Raw genomic sequence first — 20,807 nt, forward strand, 5'->3', positions numbered from 1 at the left:
TAAGCACTTTTGAAAAATAAACTACAGAAGTAGTATGAAAGGGGACTGTTTCTTTATTGTTCTAAATAGACATTACTTTGTTAGTATACAGTTGTGGTTTTCGTACTTGCTTTTATTCTATATAGTTCCAAAGCAAAAATCTTTGTTAAAAAATTAAACGTTTGTATAAATCAGTGAATTATAGCAGTAGCCTATGCTGTCTTGTCTTCTTCCCTGGTTTCCCCTGATGTTGATACTGGTGTTCATTCTGAATAGTAAACCTTGTTCACTTAATGGTAACATTAGCTAGTTAAGCTGTGTGTTGGACATCAGTAATTCACTTGAAAGATATTTAATTAGTTAAATGGTTGGATGTGACATGTGCATAAAGAATAACACTGAATCATCACTGAATTCGTGCAGTTTGAATGCAGTGTACAATCTGAAGCCCAGTTTGATAAAATATTAAAGTAACATGTGCAGAGATTAAATGAGGGATGTGAAACATTTTGCTTATCGGATGACTGTGGCTCAGTCTGGATATTTCATATGAAATATATTCAGCCACATCTTCTTGGAAATATAAAATGAATTGAGCCACTTTATATTTCACAATCACAGGCTATAAAACTTTACTCTCAACATGTCTGTTGAGAGTTGCACATGCACAGTACCAATCACAGAGGGAACTTGAGCTAAAGAAACTGCACAGTAAAGCTACCTTGACCGAGATATTTGGATTTGTGTCTCATTGCAAGTAAGTTGGATCCAATATTTCACTTTTTTTGTGAGATACGTTTTAAATGTTATCCATGTTTCAATGTATATTCATTGTGTAAACTGTTGCAGCCATGGAATGTGGTTCTATGAATAAAGGAAGTGATCCTCACGGTCAGGGAGAATGAAATAGAACAAGAGTTAGAAATGTAACTATGGTTCTATGAATTCTAGATGACCACCAGAGTTGTTTGTCACTAGAACTCTGGACAAGAAGATGCTGTAGGAACAGATTTGAGTAATGACGTTAGGATTTTATACTGGGGTGTGGAACACCTCTTTCCAGCGGTCATCCAGAATTCATGGAACCATAGTTACATTTGTAAATCTCATTTTATCTGAATGTGTTTGCGTGCATATGTTTTGGTAGTAATCTGCTAGTTTGCTCATCACTTTATTTGCCAAGGTTTATCTGTGAGAACAAATAACTGTACATGTCAAAAGGAAAAGGACTTTGAATGTGCACATTATACATATAAAAGTTCTTCCTGCAGGGATAGGACAGAGCTTATTAATGGCTTCAGTGTACTTTATTATTTAACTTGACTACCAGCAGCTGTTTTTAGTGTGGCTTAGACAAATTAGTTGACAGTCTGTTTGTGATCCACAGAGAATCGAAAAGGGTGGACACCATTCATTCATCACAAGGCATACTGTCTTTATAAGAGGTTAATCAGCAGGTAAATCTCTGGCAGAGTATGCTGCCATACTGTTTCAGAAAGGTAAGTGTAAAGATGGAGTCCTAGAAACTGATATAGACAACTGAAGCCTTATAATGAAAATTACTCATACTTTCAGTTATTCATTTTATTTGAATGCAACAGCAGAAAATGGTTTACAGTGCAAAGACAATGAATTGTATATCAGATAAATGATACAGGATTATGTATTACTATACTATATAAAGTATTGTTATTGTTTGAATGTTTGGATGGTGTTACATTGTCTTATCTAATGTGTTGTATTTCCTTTTAAAGGTGTTTAGGACATTCCTACTACATCATGCCACAGGGAAATCATAGCACTGTGACTGAATTTATCCTCACTGGATTCCCTGGACTTCATCCGGAGTACCAAGGCTTTGCCTCAGTTGTATTGTTCTTAGTTTATTTCTTAACTTTGACAGGCAATGCTACAGTTCTTTTTTTATTTGCAACCGACCGCAGCCTTCATAAACCAATGTATTATATAATTTTGAATCTGAGTGCATGTGATATTCTCTTTAGCACAACCACCTTACCTAAGATCATCAGTAAGTATTGGTTTCAGTCAGGCACCATTTCATTCACAGCTTGCTTTATCCAAATGTACTTTGTTCACTATCTTGGATCAGTGAATTCCTTAATTCTTTTTTTAATGGCTTTAGATAGATATTTGGCTATCTGCCATCCTCTGAGATATCCTCTTGTTCTTAAAAACTCCACCATCCACATTCTCAGTATAAGTGCATGGATTATTGCCAAGCCCTGCCCTTTAATGATGGTTATTAGGGCATACCCTCTTCCTTACTGTGCCTCAAACATCATCAACCAGTGCTACTGTGATCATATTGGTATAACAATGCTGGCATGCACTGACAGAGCCCTTTATGGTTTTCCTGCTTTAGTGTTTGCAATGGTTGTACTACTGGGACCTCTGGCATTTATAATATTCTCATATGGCTCTATAATTATAACAGTACTTAAGATAGCAAATGTACAAGGTCGCCTAAAATCTCTGTCCACTTGTAGTACTCAACTGATTATAATCTCCCTTTATTATTTACCCAGATGTTTTGTATATTTAGCCAGCAATGTTGGCATTACATTTAGTGCTGATGTGCGAATAGTAATTATCATGCTGTATAGCCTTTGCCCCCCCATGATTAATCCACTTATATACTGCTTAAGAGCTAAAGACATGAGAGAAAGTTTGTGGAAGCAATTCAACAGAAAGACCATTCCACAAAAATCACAAGTTTTGGCTATTAGTAACTGATTACCAATACACTGGGTATTCACTGTTTCCTTTCTTCTAATTAGACATCTCTTTTTGTGAGGACTAGAAAGCTTCATAAAAATATTGACTTGGGACAAATTGAAATGCTAAAGCTGTCACAATTGTAACCATGATATTTGAATTTAGACCAAGTCATTCTTTATTCTTAATGTGTGCAGACACTGACGAAAATAAAGGAAAATATAGAAGAGAAAACAATATTTTCAGGTGGTGATGCCATGACACCAGTCAGCTAAGGTAAAACACTATTAGCATGCTAATGTTATTTTAAGTAAGCACTTTGCTGATGATGATAATTTAGCAATTTATTGTGTGTGTCTGGGAGGTTCTGGTTAAACAATTTGTTTTAACTTGCTAACATAATGTGGGAAAGTTAACCAATTCTGTTTAATACAGATATGTTTAGAAGCCAGCTGTATAGGAAAACCTGGTGGAAAAGTGTCCAAAACTGGTAAGACTAATGTGTGTTTGACTGCACAGAATCAATGGAGAGAACGCACAGGTGAGAGAATAGGTGTAAGTGTATTGCCACCACAGGAAAGTCATAAGGTCATCTTGTAACTTATAACTATGTCTATTTTATACACACTTTACATGGTGACATTACCAAAAACTATACAGATATTGATGGGATGACAAGATAATATATTTTTCCCTGCTTCGTACTGCATTTTGTTCAATCCTTGGGAGCTATTCTCTGTTGATTATGGCTCTTGATCATTTTATTGTAGATTGTCTTCCTTTAAAATATTCTGTTCAAATTACAAACCACATTATTTCTATTTCTTGTGGGTTGTTATGTATTGAGAAATTTATTACTATAATTCTAACATCATTTGCAATGCTACGGTGACCACATTTCAATTACAAACCTGGCACATGGTGAAAATGTAAAATATGTTCAGGTTGTTGCTGTCAGTCTTGGGAGATTTATTTATATATATATATTATATGCTTCTATCTTCTATCTTCTTCTTTTTTTTTTTTTATAATTTTCCCTATATTTCCATATTTGTAGTTGTTTTGAGAACACCATATACACAGGAACGATACAAAACCTATTGCTTCAGAACCATAGAAATATTAGATATTTAGATGAAGCTGCAAGTTTCAAAGTAATGCATACAGTATAAGATTACAGTATGTACATTCAGTTCTTATCACGTCTCTGTATATCAAATGTAAATTTTTGTCCTAATAGAACACTTCCATTCTAGAGTAATTGAAATTGCATTCTTCTGCTTAACTGTTTTGTGACCACACTTTGCTGTTCTGCTAAATAAATGTGTGCACTGATCTGCAGCTTCCAATCTACCCTTAGAATCACAATCAGAATCAGAAGGAACTTTATTGCCAGGTAGTGTTTTACACATACGAGGAATTTGCTGTGGTGATAAGGTGCTACACGTAGACAAACATACAGTCAACATAAATAAATGTTGAAATATATAAATATGGAATGAGTAAAAGTAAAGCTGCCCTGAGGGCTTTGAAGATATACAGCCAGGGATGTATAGCCCCGATTAGTGTCACAGAAACACAAAGATGGCTGAAGCTCATGGCAAGGGACCTGTATCACCATCCCAACCACCTGCTACTGGCAAGAAACCACATTTTGTAGCAAAGAAAAAAAGTGCTTTAAAAAGAAGCAAAACACAATAAATATTGGTGTTGCTTTCCATCGCTGAAGATGGTTCTCAGCGAGTAAAGAAATGTGGTTTAATGCAAAATCTCTCTTTTAGACTGGTAACATCTAATGTTAGATACTTGTGCAGTGCAACTAAAGACAACACAAACCGTACCAAAAAACATTTCATATGGATTAAAAGTATGTTTTTGATGATGCTGTTTTCCTCCTACTATGGTCTTGCTAAAACTGAGCTAAGCAAGCTGTAACGTCATTGTTGCCATTAGTAAATCATGCAATTCTTGAACAAGGTGAGATGTTGCCACATATTTGTTTGGAGCATGTGGCCAGGAATTACACATTGTACCTTCACCATTGGCAGACTATTAAATCCTCATGGGAGCCACAGTTGTTAAATCCTATTAATATTTAGTTTGTCTTTATTAAAATGAAAAAGTGATAAAATGTTACTATCTATTACATTAGTAATGCTCATTTACTGTAGAATATGGACAGAAAACCCCAATATAATGCTTCAGCTTTTTAGAAAGCCAAATTATTATTTAACTTTTTAGAAAGCCAACTTATTTGCCTGAAATGAACCCTCTCTTGCTTATCTATCTATTTTGTTTTTGTTTATAGTGTGTGTATATGTTCTCTATACTGTAACCTGTGTTTGATTTTATTACTGTATTATTGTGTTATTGTATTATTGTACAAGTAAGCACATCATGAGCATGAGCATTGTATGATCCAGAGTCAGATTTCTCTTATGTGTACACATACCTGGCAGTAAAAGCTGATTCTGATTTTATTAGATACTATGACATTTGTATCCTCCCTGTATTGGTACCTGGTTAAGGATAGAGAAAGGTCGTGGTTCTGATTAAATAAAAATTGATGCATCCTGTGATTTGCTTCAAGTAAGTGATGCATTTTTCAAGATTTATCCAAGGTCACAGTCAATCTCTAACCTTAACTAGAAGCTTTGAGTTGCAATTTTGTAACTATAAAACATTAATCATGCTTTAGTTAGCATGCATGAAGATTGTAGGAGAAAACATGTAAAACACTGACTGAGATTCAATACGATCATCTCATTATGTTGAAGTGTAATCCCAGCATCATCCTAGCATTTGTTACAAAATGTATTTGCAAATGCAAAGTAGTTGTATATGAACATAATTTTTAGAAGGTAGCCTTTGTGGAAATTAGGGCTGGGCAACGATAAAATTTTTAAATTGTGATTAATCTCATGATTTACTGCGAGTAATCACGAATAATCACATTTTTAAAATCGATCAATCTAATACTGAATTCTAAAGTAGTGTATTGCGCACTTTTGCTGCTATATATAACATGTGGAATAACGTGGTTTGCAAACACTTTAAACTAATACGGTGCTTTTTACCAGCAGTATTCCCTTTTCCCGTCCATCCATCGTCAACCACTTATCCTGCATACTGGGTCGAAGTTGAATTCTCTTGAACCTTTTGTAGGCGACACGGAGCACAAATCATTGGAAGAGAGATTGATCATTGCTGTTTGTGAGTTTCCAGAATCTATTACTGTTTACTAAATGGTTATCAAGACATCAGCAGGAGGGAATTTGCATGGCAGACCATCCCCACAAAACTAGATGTAGGCCTATCAGGTAAAGTTATGTAGCCTATAATTTTAACTTAAGTTAAATAGGCTACTGCTGTGTAGTGCACAGAAGCCGTTGCCATGGTTACTATAGATAGAACTCCTGCTGTACTTGTCTTCCTGTCTGTTCTCCTAAGAACAAAATCTTCCACAATACTAATCATCATGCAGTGTGTAGCTATCCACTTCGCTATGGCATTTGTTCGCTTGTCTTGCTTTTGTTTATCTACTTCTCCCACATGCTGCATCCAACTTAGTCTGCCAAAGCCTCCCTCCACTGCTTGTTTGGGTGGGTGATTTGCTGGCTGATCAACATCTCACCCCTCATTTGACCCATGGTTTGACTGTATGTGTATTCAGAGCCAGTGAGCAATGGACTTATTATTAAATTATAATAATAATAATAATAAAAACGGTGTTAACATGAGATAAAATAATTGTTGGTGCTAATTAATTAATGCATTAATGTGATAATAATGCGTTAACTTGCCCAGCCCTAGTGGAAATACATTTTCTGGCCAAGGCTAGCTTGAAAAGATGAAGGGTTTCTTTTGAATGACATAGAGCCTTAAACTACAGGCACAATAAAAAAAGGGTGTTTGGGTGTGCTTTATATCATTTTTATTAATTGGTCTAATTTGTTTTTGTTTTTCTTAATTAATAGTGATTATTGATAAGTTTAATCTAAGCTTTCAAAAAAGTTTAAAAAGTATAAGTTGGTGTCTTGTACTTGAACTCACAAACATGACTCTCTGATTCACATTATGATCCTTTGAGGATATGTCAAATCAAACTCGATAAAAGGCTATTACCTGGCATGCACACATTGTATTGGGTTTATGGATACTGAACTCCAGTCTGTACCATGGAAGTGCGTCACACTTAACATACTTTTTTGCATAAGTGCATCATTTTGAGCTTTTGGGCTTTGGATATCTCTGTTAAATAATGTGGTTTGTTAGCAGTATATTCTGCAATTAATATTTTAACTGTCCAATCAAGTGCTTTTACTTTGCAGGTATTTATTTCATATCTTGGTTCTGATAAATTCTTTATGTAAACTCGAATTATGATTACCAATTTTACAAGGATGAAAAGCTTCTTTATCCTTGGATTTCCTGGACTTCCACCACATTATTATGGACATGTGTCAGCTCTGCTGTTTTTAATCTACCTGGGTATTGCAATAGGAAATATTTTCATTATAGCATTTGTTATCTATGAGAAGTCCCTGCAAAAACCAACATATCTGGTCTTTTGTCACCTGGCACTGAATGACTTAACATTTGGCACTGTGACTCTCCCAAAGATCATATCAAAATATTGGTTTGGTGATGGCATCATTTCATTTTATTGGTGCTTTACACAGATGTTCTTTGTTCATTATTTAGGATCAGTGACTTCTTTCATCTTGTTGGTAATGGCTCTTGATCGATTTATTGCAATATGTATTCCATTGCATTATCCTGTCCTAATCACAAACAACACCGTGTCTGGGGTTAATATAATATATTATAAATCTATTTTTGTTCATTTTTATATTAATGTAAATTGTTAATTATAATCTTCATGCCAGTTATTTGATGATCATATTAAGAAAGTCGATACCACTATGCTATTTGGGAACTTTCGAGATACATTTGAGAATATGACCCTCTGAGGCATGGCATGACATCACAGGGGGCAGATATTAGCTGTCACCCAGGCACTATACTCAGCTAATTGTTGGCTTACATCTGAACGGTAAGACTCTTGCTTGGACTCTGAATGGAAAAAACACAATAAGTATCTTAAACTGTCTTTGTGCCAGTTTATATAATAGTCACATAACCAGTGGGTTTGAATGTTAAAAAACTAACTTTACATGCTTTTGTCAATACATGTGAGGAAAGTAATACAATTCATGACAAATGCTTTTGCCAATGACAAGTTACCGGAGCCCACATCAATGTGTCAAAATTGTTTACTTTTTCTGACCAAAAAACTATTTCAATTTACAACCATAACAAACAGACAAAAGCAAGCAAACCTTCACATTAGACAAGCTTTAACTTGCATGGTTTGTGCTTGTCATGACAACTTTGTAAAATGTTTGAAATAATTACATTGATTAATTTTCTCAATTAAAAGACTAATACTTGTCATGCATATTGTTATGTTAAATAATACTTTTGATATGCTGCACCTAATTAATTTTTACTTACACTGTCAGGGCTTTCTTTGTCTTTGTCTGTGCTGATTGTGAAATAGGTTATAATGATCTACACCAATGTCACAGGGATGAGAAGTTTCTTCATCCTTGGATTCCCTGGACTTTCACCACAGTATTATGGACCTGTGTCAGCTATGTTCTTTTTCTTCTACCTATCTATTGCAGTAGGGAATATTTTTATTTTGGCATTTGTGATCTGTCAGAAATCACTTCAAAAACCAACATACCTGGTCTTTTGTCACCTGGCACTGAATGACTTAACATTTGGCACTGTGACTCTCCCGAAGATCATATCAAAATATTGGTTTGGTGATGGCATCATTTCATTTTATTGGTGCTTTACACAGATGTTCTTTGTTCATTATTTAGGATCAGTGACTTCTTTCATCTTGTTGGTAATGACTGTAGATCGATTTATTGCAATATGTATTCCATTGCGTTATCCTGTCCTAATCACAAACAACACCATGTCTGTGCTGTGTGGGTTTGCTTGGTTCATACCACTGCCTTTAATGGTAGCTGTTGTACTCCATGCCCTCACTTTACCTTACTGTAAATCAAATGTCATTGCTCAGTGCTACTGTGACCACTTTTCTATAACAAGTCAGGCATGTGGTGAGGATGTTAAAATTTTGCAGGTCACTGCCCTCTGTGTGGCCATGTTTTGTCTTTTGCTTCCTCTTGCATTCATCTTGTTTTCTTATGTTTCCATTATTGTGGTGATTTTGAAAATGTCCAGTGTTGTAGGGCGCAAAAAATTTTTATCAACTTGTACCCCACAAATATTTATCACATGTCTTTTTTACCTTCCCAGATGTTTTGTTTATGTAGCTAATACTGTTGGATTTTCTTTCAGTTTAGATGTTCGGATTTTATTGATATTGTTTTACAGTCTTTTTCCTGCTGCTGTTAATCCTGTCATATATTGTTTCAAGACTCAAGACATGAAGCAAACATTGATAAAGAGGCTGAAAAAAACTAAAATTGGAATAGAGATAAAACTTTCTTATTTCTCTAAAGCTGTCATATGAGACAGAATGTACACGATAAGTCAACATCAGGATTTGCTTTGTGACAAGAAACTACCTTCACAATTTGGGCTTTACACTTACACTCCAACTACAATTGTTGCTTTCCCCCAGCAATCATTTCTCCAAATTTCAGACTTGGCCTTTTTTCCTTTTCTGTCCCTTTAAGTCACAGGAAACAGTCATGGCAAACTGCCATCTAATATCAAGTTCTATCTTGTGCACTGAAAAGCATCATCGCGCAGGCAAGGTTGGAAAGGCAAAACATTTTGAAACATGATCTTTACCCATTTTGCTAAGTTTTTGGTAAACTACATTTAAGCTGATATGTGGCATTAATTAGTTGTGTACACTTAACAGCATGGCTTAGTCTGTATTTTGTATTGAACACAACCTTAGTAATTAATCTTAAGCCAGTGATAGAAATTACATGAACGTTTTTGGTAAACTACATTTAAGCTGATATATGACATTAATCAGTTGTGTAGAATTAACAGTATAGATTTTCCGGTATCTATGCATATGTATATCTTCATACCACTGCCTTTAATGGTAGCTGTTGTTGTACCCTTACTTTACCTTACTGTAAATCAAATGTCATTGTTCAGTGCTACTGTGACCACTTTTCTATAACAAGTCAGGCATGTGGTGAGGATGTTAAAATTTTACATGTTACTACCCTCTGTGTGGCCATATGTTGCTTTTTGCTTCCTCTTCCGTTCATCTTGTTTTCCTATGTTTCCATTATTGTGGTGATTTTGAAAATGTCCAGTGCTGCAGGGTGCGTAAAAACCTTGTACACCACAAATATGTATCACTTGCCTTTTTTACCTTCCCAGATATTTTGTCTATACAGCTAATACTATTGGATGTTCTTTCAGTTTAGATGCTCGTATATTATTAATATTGGTGTACTGTCTTTTTCCTCTTGCATTTAATCCAATTGTATATTGTCTCAAGACGCAGGATGTAAATCACACTTTGATAAAGACACTGAAAACAACTAGGATGAGAAGAGAGAATAAACATTCATTCTAAAAACTTTATTAAAATTATTTTTTGTGTTGCATTACTCAATTACTACAGCAATTCAAATGATAATTATAGAATTTCAGATGCAACTGCTTTATAAATACTGCACTGTTTGTCATCAAATGGAAATGGTAAGCAAATCCTTTCTGCATTATGTTATTTCTTAAAATACAACAACAAATGTCTTGATTTTGCTGACAAGCAAGGGTGTATTTTCCATTCATTTTGGGAGCTATATGTATATCTAGGGCCAGAAATCCAATAAAGTAGACAAGCTACCACTCTCCAGAATAAACTGCAACAATTTATGAGCACAAAATACCAAGCATGCATTTTGCCATTGTCAAAGACAAACATTCATTCTTCTATCCATCAGTAATGGAACGATTAGTACCAGTTTCACTAGCAAGGACCACAATCAACAGGTATGATTAAATGATTTATTGAGTAACGAACAGAAGATGTATGAAGTTTGCAGTAGATGAATAGACATTAGAAAGCGTTGTTTAGTTATTTGAGAGAACATTGGGTGATCTGGGATCTCGAGATCTTAGTGTAGTGGTGGTACGCTTTATAAGACTGGTGTGCATGATCTGTATCGGATGCTCGGGAATGACGCCGCGGTAGCCTGAATGTTAGCTTAGATCCTGGAGGCCTGACCGAAGTAATGGATGGGAGAATACCTTGTGAAAGAGTACCTTTGGCGGAGCTGCTGGTAGAACCAGAATTGAGTAGCTACTAGACCGGTTTCAGATGATCTCGCATGGTGGTGCGCCAGATTCCCTATAGTTCACGAGGGTCTTAGAGGGTTCAGAGATGACTAGACTTGGAAGAAAAGATGAAAGTAAGCTGGCCCGATTGTCTGGACTTCGGATCGCTTGGTAGAAAGCAGTGTTGTTTGAGGAATGACTCAATTGCGGGCATGAGATGCAGTGAAATGAAACCGAACGAAGTCAGTGCGACGCAACTGTCAGCTCGAAGTAAGCAAGAAATGGCTGTTAGCTAGCTCGAAGTAAACGCGAAATGGCTGTTAGCTTGAAGTTAGTTTGAAATGGCTTGTAGCTCGAAATTAGCTTGAAACGACTATTAGTTAGCTTGAAGTTAGCTTGAAATAGCTGTTAGCTTGAAATGACTTCGCTCGTAATGATTAAGAACTCGAAACAACTGTACTTGAGTGGTTAGCTTGTATGCTGCCAGCATCAATTATAACAGAACTGGAGATTGCTATTGAAAGATAAGCGAAGAACGGCATGAAGTTCCTGTCCTTTGAAACGGTTTCCGTCAATGACTTTTCGGATGGTTCTGTGTAATGGACCATTTGGTGCGGTCAGGTTAGTGGTTGATGGGAGCAGACGGTGGGCATCCCGGTGCCTAATGCCCCTACTGAGGCTGCTGAGGTTGTTCGAGGTGTACGACTGGGCGCTAGCATCTCGGTGCTGGGGCCCTCTATGGAAGTGGCTGCTGTAGCTGCTGGAAGTGTCCAGCTGTGGCACTGGTGTCCCAGTGCCGAAGGAAGCCTGCTGCTGTGGTTGGTAGATGTAGACGGCTGGGGAGCTGGCATATTCCAGTGCTGAGTACCTGAAGCTTCGGGAGCTGGATGGCGGGGTGCTGACGACTCGATGTGGTTGTCCTGTGTGATGTAGGCTGCTGGTGTGGTCAACCCCGATGAGAGGTGGAGGGTTGGAATTCTGGTGTTGGTTGACGTCCTGGTTTGCTTTGGTACCGACTTCTCTGCTATCTTGAGATAGCAATGGCCCTGACGTCACGGAGTGCGTAATGCGCCACCTGGAAAGGAGCTGGTGTTGACGGAACTGAATGCATGGCACGCAGACATGATAGCTTGAAAGGTTTGCTGTATTGTCTGTTCTCTAAATCAGAATTATTACATTTATAACCGTTTTCTGAAGAGTGGCTATAGTTCGTGTCTTGATTGTTCGTGAAGACTGTGTGACCCGGGACCTCGCTGGCGCATGGAAACGCTGTGATCAGCTGTTTGATGAGAGGCAGGGGATTCTTCGGGTGCAATGTTTCTGACTGTTGAGGAAAGTGGACCGTGGAAGGCGGATGGCATTAAGGCTGGACTCACCCGCTCCCTGGCCAACTTTAGGATTGTAGAAAGCGGGGTCTCAAGCGTGGAGACGGAGGAGAGAATTCGGCTTCTTGTGCTGGGTCTGCTGACGTGAACATGGAAGATGTCTCGAGTCCGTCCGAATAATTCAGTGTCCGATGGGGATAGCGATGTGCCGACACTTCTCGAAGAGGTAAGCGGATGGAAGTAGCTGGTAATAATTCACGTTATTGGATGTTAGCGTAGCGTGCTCGACACGATGTTGCTTGGTCTCGGTTCGTCTGCGGAATGCGAGGGCCATGCACGAGGGCGAAGGGGAGGACTTAGGACGTGTGGGTATTTATGGAAATGCTGCAGATGACGTGCTTGATGTGTGGTCCCGCTCCTGAAACTCTCCTAATTAGCACCACATCTAGGGTTAAGTTCAGGTTGGTTTCCTAGTGCTAATCAGCTAATTATTACTTCTCAAGCTTTTCTCAAAGACGTCTTTTGTTATTGATGAGATTTTCTTATTGATTTAAAGCGGCAGTCCGTAACAATTGAACAACAATGCAAAGCCAGGTTGCTCTCCACAGCGAGAGTCCTGCCAAGACCCCTGTCCCTCTCTCTTCGATTCATCTTCTCACAGACGCTTCTTGAACATTTCGCGGCTCAAGGCAGAGCGTGCCAGGCTTCAGAGGCAGCTGCAACAACATCTGACAGTGGGATGAGGCTAGTACACCACTGTCCCCCCTCAAAAGTTATTCCCCACTGTTTGTTTCATCATGCCTCTTTGCAACTCATAGTTACGAGTACCATTGCATCGAACATAATGAACCCTAAGCTCCATGTGGAGCTGGGACATGATCATACACATGTTTTGTACTATATAGTAGTGATATAATGAGCGTATACAATGGGTATGATGTTGAATTCCTTCGCACAGTTTCAATAGCCTGTTCAAAGACTATTGCTCAAGGAGAGACGCAATTCCTCCCTTTATGGTAGGTATAATATTAAAGCGTTATTATTTTATGCACTGCTGGCTGCCGGCACCCAGTAGCAAGCACATTATTATATGGCCAAGTTCAAGTTACCAAAGTCAGTCTCCTGCCGGTGGACAGTTTTTTAGTGGCTGCACAAAAAATGGCAACGTGCAAATAGATTTAAATAAATAGTGCTAATAATGCTGCGTTCCATTTACCTCGGAAGTTGGAGGTCGGAGCTGGGAATGACGTCACACCCGAGTTGACGACGCTATTGATACGCCGGTTGATTAAAAAAACACATTCTGCGTTATTTACTCACACTAAACACTGTACCAACACGTCCACAGACAGCTGTTGGACAGCACTTTGTGTACAAACATTTATATGAGTCACAAGTACACAGAAGTGCTAATAAACAGTATAAACTACAGCTTTCACTAACTGTTGATACCCCGACAGCCATCTTGGATCACGAAGTTGGGGTAGTGCGGTTCTCCCGACTTCCCAAGTCGGGATTCTGACTTAAGGGGGCGTTCCCTTTGAAATTTTGACCTTTGAATTTGGAAATTCCGACTTCCCATGTCAACTGGAACGCACCATAATTCTAGCCATTGATGTATTTGCTTAGTAACCGTCATGCGCTATGTAGCCTATCAGCAGCCTGGTCGGATTACTTTTTGCATTCATAAAGAAATATCTGTTGATGAAATAAAGTCAAATTGTAGGGCGTCTCTTAACCTACTTTCTTTTTGCCATACTTGGTAACCGTTTTATAAAAGCAATAGCTCATGACAGGCCGTGGTATACGCTTATATCACATTATATATGCTTATATCACAGTTAAGGGGCGTTGTTCGGCCCGAAGCGAAGCGGATTCATCCAACTCATAGTTTTCAGTCACGTCACATGCACGGTGACTTGGAGGGCAAAACAACTGACCAACACCGCAACTTCCCCGTAGAGACGCCACATAAGCAGTCAAATTTTATTTGTATCACCTTTCAACTTAAGAAAAAAAAAAGATATGAACATAAACTGCAACTGTTGGGCATATCTGATCCGTAAAACGTTACAGCATCCGCTGCCGCATTTCTACCATTAAAAACCTATCACTTGCATATTGGTTGGCTGGTTAGCTCTTTAGGCTCCCAACAGCTTTTCATTTAGTACCAATTCTGCTGGTGACTGCCTACGTTACATTACGATTTGTTGCAAGAAAAAAATATGCAAAATTCTTCATCTGCAATACATTAAAATATTCATATTGATGGATTAGTTAACAGTAAAAACTGATCTAATGATTCAATTCATGTGTCAACGTTTTTTTTAACCACTATCTAACTTACTATAACCAAATGTTTTTTGTTTATATACATAACCATAAAAACATTGAAAATGCTTTAGTTGCTTCAGGCAGATATTGTAGGTGAACAAATTAAATAAGTCACTGAGCATTGAGCAACGCTTATGAAAAACACTTTGTGAATTTTTGTTTTTCATACTGTAGCAGAATATTTTAAATGTCTGTAAACCACTGATTGGAAACTGCATTCTATTTTACTGAACATGTCATGGGCAGTGTTGGGGGTAATGTGTTACAAAGTAGATGATGTCACTATTCATCCTAAGTAGACCTGGTAAACTCATTTGGGAACGTGACTGTTAGGGATGGGATCCTTTTTACATAAAATATAGTGAAAACAAGATGTTAAGCACACATTAGGTGGCACTACAGTGAGGTGTTGAAGAACACTCATGTAGGCAAATCTACTTCAAGCTTTACAAAACTGGCTTTTGCTCTGTATCCTTGTCAGAATTGCAGTAGTTAGTTCTATTTTTAATACTTTCATGTTATTTGTCACATTTAAAAGCTAAATTTGTGCTGATAGGTTGCTATTGTGAATTAAAGTGATAATGTTTTACTCTAATGTAACAAGGATAAAACATTTCTTTATCCTTGGATTTCCAGGATTATCCCCTGAGTATTATGGGCTTCTGACAGCTTTGCTCTTTATACTTTTCTTGGCTATAGCTATAGGAAATATTTTCATTTTAGTGTTTGTTATATGTCATAGGTCTCTTCACAAACCTACATATCTGATCTTTTGCCACTTGGCACTAACTGACTTAGCGTTTGAAGCTGTTACTCTACCGAAACTTATATCAAAATATTTGTTCAATGACAGCATTATTTCATTTTACGGATGCTTTGTACAAATGTTTTTTGTCCATTTTATAGGGGCAACTCATTCTTTCATCCTGATGGTGATGGCTCTCGATCGTTTTATTGCAATATGTGCTCCACTGCGTTACACAGCTCTTTTCACAAACTCCACTGTTTCTGTGCTTTGTGGAATATCATGGCTTATGCCAATATCATGGATGGTGGGTTTAGTTTTAGATGCGCTTACATTGCCTTTCTGTAATTCAAATATAATTGTACATTGCTTTTGTGACCATATAACATTAACAGTGCTTGGATGTGAGAAAACACGAGAAGTTCAGGTAGTAGGATTTGGTCTTGCCATGTTCAGTTTGTTGGTGCCACTGTTTTTCATTATATTGTCTTATTTTATCATCATGGTTGCTGTAATGAGAATGTCCACCTCTACTGGGCGCATGAAAACTCTGTCTACCTGCACGCCACAGATTCTCATCACATTTCTGTATTACATGCCAAGATGCTTTGTGTACCTAGCAAATATTGTCGGATTTACTTTCAGTGATGCAGTTCGCATTGTTGTTGTGATGCTTTACAGTCAGTTACCTGCTGTTGTCAACCCAATAATATACTGTTTGAAAACCAAAGATATCAAAGAACACTTGAAAAAGAAATTCCTTATAAGGGAAGTTAATTTCAGCACAGAAGCTAGGTAAAATATAGTACACCAATGTGCATTTAAGAGATTAATAAAATAGATGTGCAATGAATAAAATCAAGTTATATGTATGTTTCAACTATGTCCCATCCCTGTGGTATTGTGTGAGCTTTTTCAATTGTTATAAAATTCTTTATGAGCCACAACGCAGCCTGAGATCCTCAAGCAGGGGTCTCCTGATTGTTCCAGCTAAACACCATGTTAGTAGGGATGACTGAGCCTTTTCTTTTTGAGGGTCTTCAGGTCTGGATCTTCATGCAGTGTAAGTAGCCAAATCAGAATTAACTGAATTGTACTAGAAGACCTTTTCCTTTCCTATTGTAACAATTGTGTGCTTTCTTATTAAATGCTATTTTGTCTATTTTTAAATGATGGAACTGACTTTTGTGTTTTTTCATGAATCAAAGATGAATAGGGGTCATAAGCTCAAGTAAGCTCTGCAAATAATTTTTTAGCCAGATTACAGTGTTTTGCGGGTGAATAAGTTATGAGCAGTTTCGCCAGTGGGGGGATGGTTAAAGGACACAGATGACCCCAGCCCAAGGCCTACCCATGCAAAGGTCTCTGGTCTCCCTTAAAGGTGCAATGTGTAAGAATCGTAAGATTATGGCCGCCTGTCAAATTCATACTGTAAACAAATACGGGGCAGCATATCACATTGTCTTGAAGGGCACATGTAATTCTCCATTCACACTCTACCAGGACACATTACCCTTAAACATAACTAGAATTTTGACAGTTCTTTAAGGATGTAAACAGGACAGACCACAGCCTCTGAGGCAGATGGAGGTCAGTTTGGCGATTATAGTGCCAAGTTGATTTACAGAGTAGCTGAGCTATACTATCAGACTATTGCTTCTTGCGTAAAAATATTATGAGACAGGATGGGCCAGAGCTAGCTGGTTAGCGTGCTAACTGTATGTCTTTGACATAATGTCCAAACTATTACTTCTTCACATTCTGTTAATAGGCCTTCATTTTTCAACTAAATTTCTGTACAACACTTTACCTACTGACATATACTGTATCACCATTTATATGTATTTACATGTTAAATAAAGGTATTGTTATCATTAAAACACATTTCAGCTTGTGTTCTGATACCCCACCCCCTGCTGTCATTGTGACAATGGTGCAGTTGAAACATCTGGCCAGCCAGATGTGTGCAGAACACAAGTCCCTCTAATGTAAAGTGAATTGACTAGCCAAGGCCCCATCCACACTACTGCATTTTTATTTTAAAACATAAACATTTTGCTACGTTTGCACCTCTCATCCAGACTAAAACGGTGAAAACGAAGAACTAAAATGGAGAAGTTAGAAAAACTTCAGAGGGCGTTTTATTGCGTACGGGCAAAAACGGAGGATTTTCGAAACTATGACGGAGATGCTCACAGCTCTCTGATTGGGTCTTATAAGTCATGCAAAGCAGAAATACGATGCTAATGACAGAGTATTTGACTTGGTATTTCTATTAAAATATTCTGTACCGTGCAAATAACACTTATATGTCGGAGTTTACTTTTTGACAACTTTCAGTTTATTTTCTGCTACCACAGCCGCTTTTAACTCCCGTGTAACATTCAGTAACAGTCCCAGCTCGTTATTGGTCCATGCAACAAAAAAAAAAATCTGGTGTGATTCTTTCGGCTGCATTACTTTATTCTTTCGTCATATGTTCTGTAACTACGGAAGAGACCATCTTCTTCATGTTTACACCGGCACATGCATGCCCAGTGTAAATGAATAACCACTAGATGTATGTTTTTAGTCGTTTTAATGTAGACGGAGGTCAACTCTAAAACACAGCTAAAACGCTGGTGTGGACGGAGATAGTTTTAATTAATTTAATTAATTTGTTTAATTGTCTTTAAACTAAAACGGAGCAGTGTAGATGGGGCCTAAGTCAAAATGCCTCATCAAAAATCTAGGGCTCAAAAAAGAAGAGCCAGGGTATAGTGAATGAAAACATTTAAGAAGCAGAGATGGCCAAATTTCTGGCGAAGTACCAAGTATGAAAGATAATGAGAATCTTGTTTCATTATTCCCAGTGGCTGGCCGGAACACAGCATTTCTTATACAAAAGGCACAGACAATCTAAGATAACTAGCCAAATGTATCATCATCCCTAGGCTAAACACCTAATGCTGGGTTATAGGTTCTTTTTAATGCTGAGGCTGATGCTAATGTCTGGTAAATATAAGCTAATGCCAGCAACCAGTTAACTCAACTCAGCACAAATACTGGAAATGGCAAGGGGAGACAGCTAACCTGGGTTTGTTCAAAGGCCTACCAGCACCAATAAATGTCACAAATTGACCAGTTATACCGTGTTTGCTTCATTCATTGTTGATGTTTTACAGGGGTATAATGATTGGGATTATTTCTTGGCTCGGCTTGCCAAATATCCACTTTTTATAATTGAGGGGTATTGTTAGCTTTGGACAGAACGAGGCTAGCCATTTCCAGTCTTTATGCTCAGCTACGCTAACCAGCTGTAACATTGTATTTAACAGACAGCTATGGCAGTGTTATCAATCTATCTATCTAGAAAGAAATAATCCTAAAATGTCAAACTATTACTTCAGTTTTTTATTATCTTCAATATTTAATATTTTTATATTTCTCTCCTCAATTTACATGCATTTCAAACAAACAACTCTTTCAAGAAATCTGTACAGGTATGCATAAACAAATTTCTGCTACTGTTAGATGGATTAAACATTTTCCCAAACATCACACAGAAAAATGTTTGTAGTCAATCGCAGCACAGACTTGAGACCTCTAACTATGTTTTTTTCAAAATGCATGCACTTCAGAGACGTGCACATGCATGGGTAAAGGCTCCTTAGAGTGTTAATCTCCACACACATCATTAGACCAGACTCTGAAGCATTTACAATATAAAGTGTTCAAGATGTTAATGGAACCAGACCATAGTCCAAGGTACTACAAGTTTGTATCCTTTCTTTGATATTACTACATCAGTGTTGCCACAGAAGTACTATTTTTTATTTTTTTTATTTTGTTGCAATTTGCATGTGATTATGCAACATATCAATATTACAAATATAAAGCACTTTATCATCACTGGATTCCCTGGTCTTCCACCTGATTATTATGGACCTGTGTCTGTTCTTCTTCTTCTCATTTTCCTAGCTATCGTGGTTGGAAATGCTTTCATTTTAGCTGTTATTATGTTTGAGAGGACCCTCCACAAGCCAACATACTTTATCTTTTTTTACCTTGCAATGATAGACATGGCATTTGGAATTGTGACTCTTCCAAAAATCATTGCTGTATATTGGTGGAATGACAGGATAACTTCATTTGACGCCTGTTTCACACAGATGTATTTTGTCCATGCTTTGGGAGCTAGTCAGTCTTTAATTTTGCTGGTAATGGCTTTAGATCGCTTTGTTGCCATATGGTTTCCTTTTCGATATCCTGCTGTGATTACAAACAAAGCTGTTTCTATTACTTGTAGCCTGTGCTGGGTTGTAACATTCATACGTATGTTGGGGCTTGTGCTTCATGCCTTAACTTTGCCCTACTGCAACCAAAATATCATCACACAGTGCTACTGTGATCACATATCAGTAACTCAGCTGGGGTGTGGTGAAAATGTAGCATATGTTAAAAGTGTTGCACTTGTAAATTCCTTGCTTACTCTCTTGGTTCCTTTAACATTCATCATTTTTTCTTATGTTTCTATTATTATAGCTGTTCTAAAAATGTCTCACACTGAGAGGCACCACAAAGTCCTGTCCACTTTTGCTCCTCAGATCTTTATTACCTGCCTTTATTATGTGCCAAGATGTTTTGTTTATCTTGCTCACTATTTGGGATACAGTTTCAGTACTGACGCCCGCATTGTTATTACCATGTTGTACAGCTTGATACCGCCTGTAGTTAATCCAATGATATACTGTTTCAAGACAAAGGACATTAAAGAAGCTTTAATGCAGAGATTTAAAAATAGAAAAGTAAGCATACATTTTGGGACTGGTTAGCACTGCTAGAATTTTTACAATATGTAAAATAAAATTAAAAGAACATTCCCCTAGGTATGTGGAACATAATGTTGACGAGTGAATTTTAATGGAGTTCATGTTTATTCCATTAGTTATTTTTATTTTAAAATGTGCTTTAAAATGCAGAGTGAAAACTGACAGTATGACATCAAGTGCTATGTACAGTCCTGCTTATATACCACTTCAGTTGAAAATCAAATCAACTCTTTTTCTGACATAAATTCATCTTGTATCTGAATAATTCTTGAAATCTAAAACTGTGACCTGCACAATTAAATGTTAAATAAATAATATAACAGACTGAGAATAATTGTCTACACTTCATTACAGTTACCTTATAATTCATTAAAAAAAACTCCCTTCGTGTTTGTATGTATGTAAGTATGCATCTGAAAGATTTGCAATTGAGATTGAGAAACTGATTTGCAGGCTAATTTCCTGGACATTGTACAATGTATCTGTTTGCTTATAGGTTTTGTGCACTTTATTGTCCCAGATTTTTAAAAACAACTCTTTTGATTATATGATTTTTTAGAGCGCTTGACACTGCTTGAAAAG

The 20,807-nt window shown here is 37.3% G+C and overlaps 4 protein-coding genes across 4 annotated transcripts; all 4 read left to right on the forward strand.

Annotated features, from left to right (window-relative positions):
• The first annotated feature begins 1,758 nt into the window (after positions 1-1,758).
• Positions 1,759-2,733, forward strand: LOC119882478 (olfactory receptor 2AT4-like). Its single transcript, XM_038692518.1, has one exon. The coding sequence runs from the start codon at positions 1,759-1,761 to the stop codon at positions 2,731-2,733; it is 975 nt and encodes a 324-aa protein (XP_038548446.1).
• Positions 2,734-8,284: 5,551 nt separating this feature from the next.
• On the forward strand, positions 8,285-9,271 carry LOC119882479 (olfactory receptor 2AT4-like). Its single transcript, XM_038692519.1, has one exon. The coding sequence runs from the start codon at positions 8,285-8,287 to the stop codon at positions 9,269-9,271; it is 987 nt and encodes a 328-aa protein (XP_038548447.1).
• Positions 9,272-15,250: 5,979 nt separating this feature from the next.
• Positions 15,251-16,213, forward strand: LOC119882480 (olfactory receptor 52E8-like). The gene has a single exon (XM_038692520.1). It carries the CDS (start codon positions 15,251-15,253, stop codon positions 16,211-16,213), a length of 963 nt encoding a protein of 320 aa, XP_038548448.1.
• A 3,049-nt stretch (positions 16,214-19,262) lies between these two features.
• On the forward strand, positions 19,263-20,228 carry LOC119882481 (olfactory receptor 52B2-like). The gene has a single exon (XM_038692521.1). It carries the CDS (start codon positions 19,263-19,265, stop codon positions 20,226-20,228), a length of 966 nt encoding a protein of 321 aa, XP_038548449.1.
• The last annotated feature ends 579 nt before the right edge of the window (positions 20,229-20,807 follow it).

This window comes from Micropterus salmoides, unplaced genomic scaffold (assembly GCF_014851395.1).
Source record: "Micropterus salmoides isolate LMB-PRFRI ecotype aquatic unplaced genomic scaffold, ASM1485139v1 Ms_hic_scaffold_3, whole genome shotgun sequence".
NCBI classification, from domain to species: domain Eukaryota; kingdom Metazoa; phylum Chordata; class Actinopteri; order Centrarchiformes; family Centrarchidae; genus Micropterus; species Micropterus salmoides.

Coding starts and splice junctions, on each gene's coding strand:
- LOC119882478 (XM_038692518.1), top strand. CDS start 1,759: ATGCCACAGGGAAATCATAGCACTGTGACTGAATTTATCCTCACTGGA.
- LOC119882479 (XM_038692519.1), top strand. CDS start 8,285: ATGATCTACACCAATGTCACAGGGATGAGAAGTTTCTTCATCCTTGGA.
- LOC119882480 (XM_038692520.1), top strand. CDS start 15,251: ATGTTTTACTCTAATGTAACAAGGATAAAACATTTCTTTATCCTTGGA.
- LOC119882481 (XM_038692521.1), top strand. CDS start 19,263: ATGCAACATATCAATATTACAAATATAAAGCACTTTATCATCACTGGA.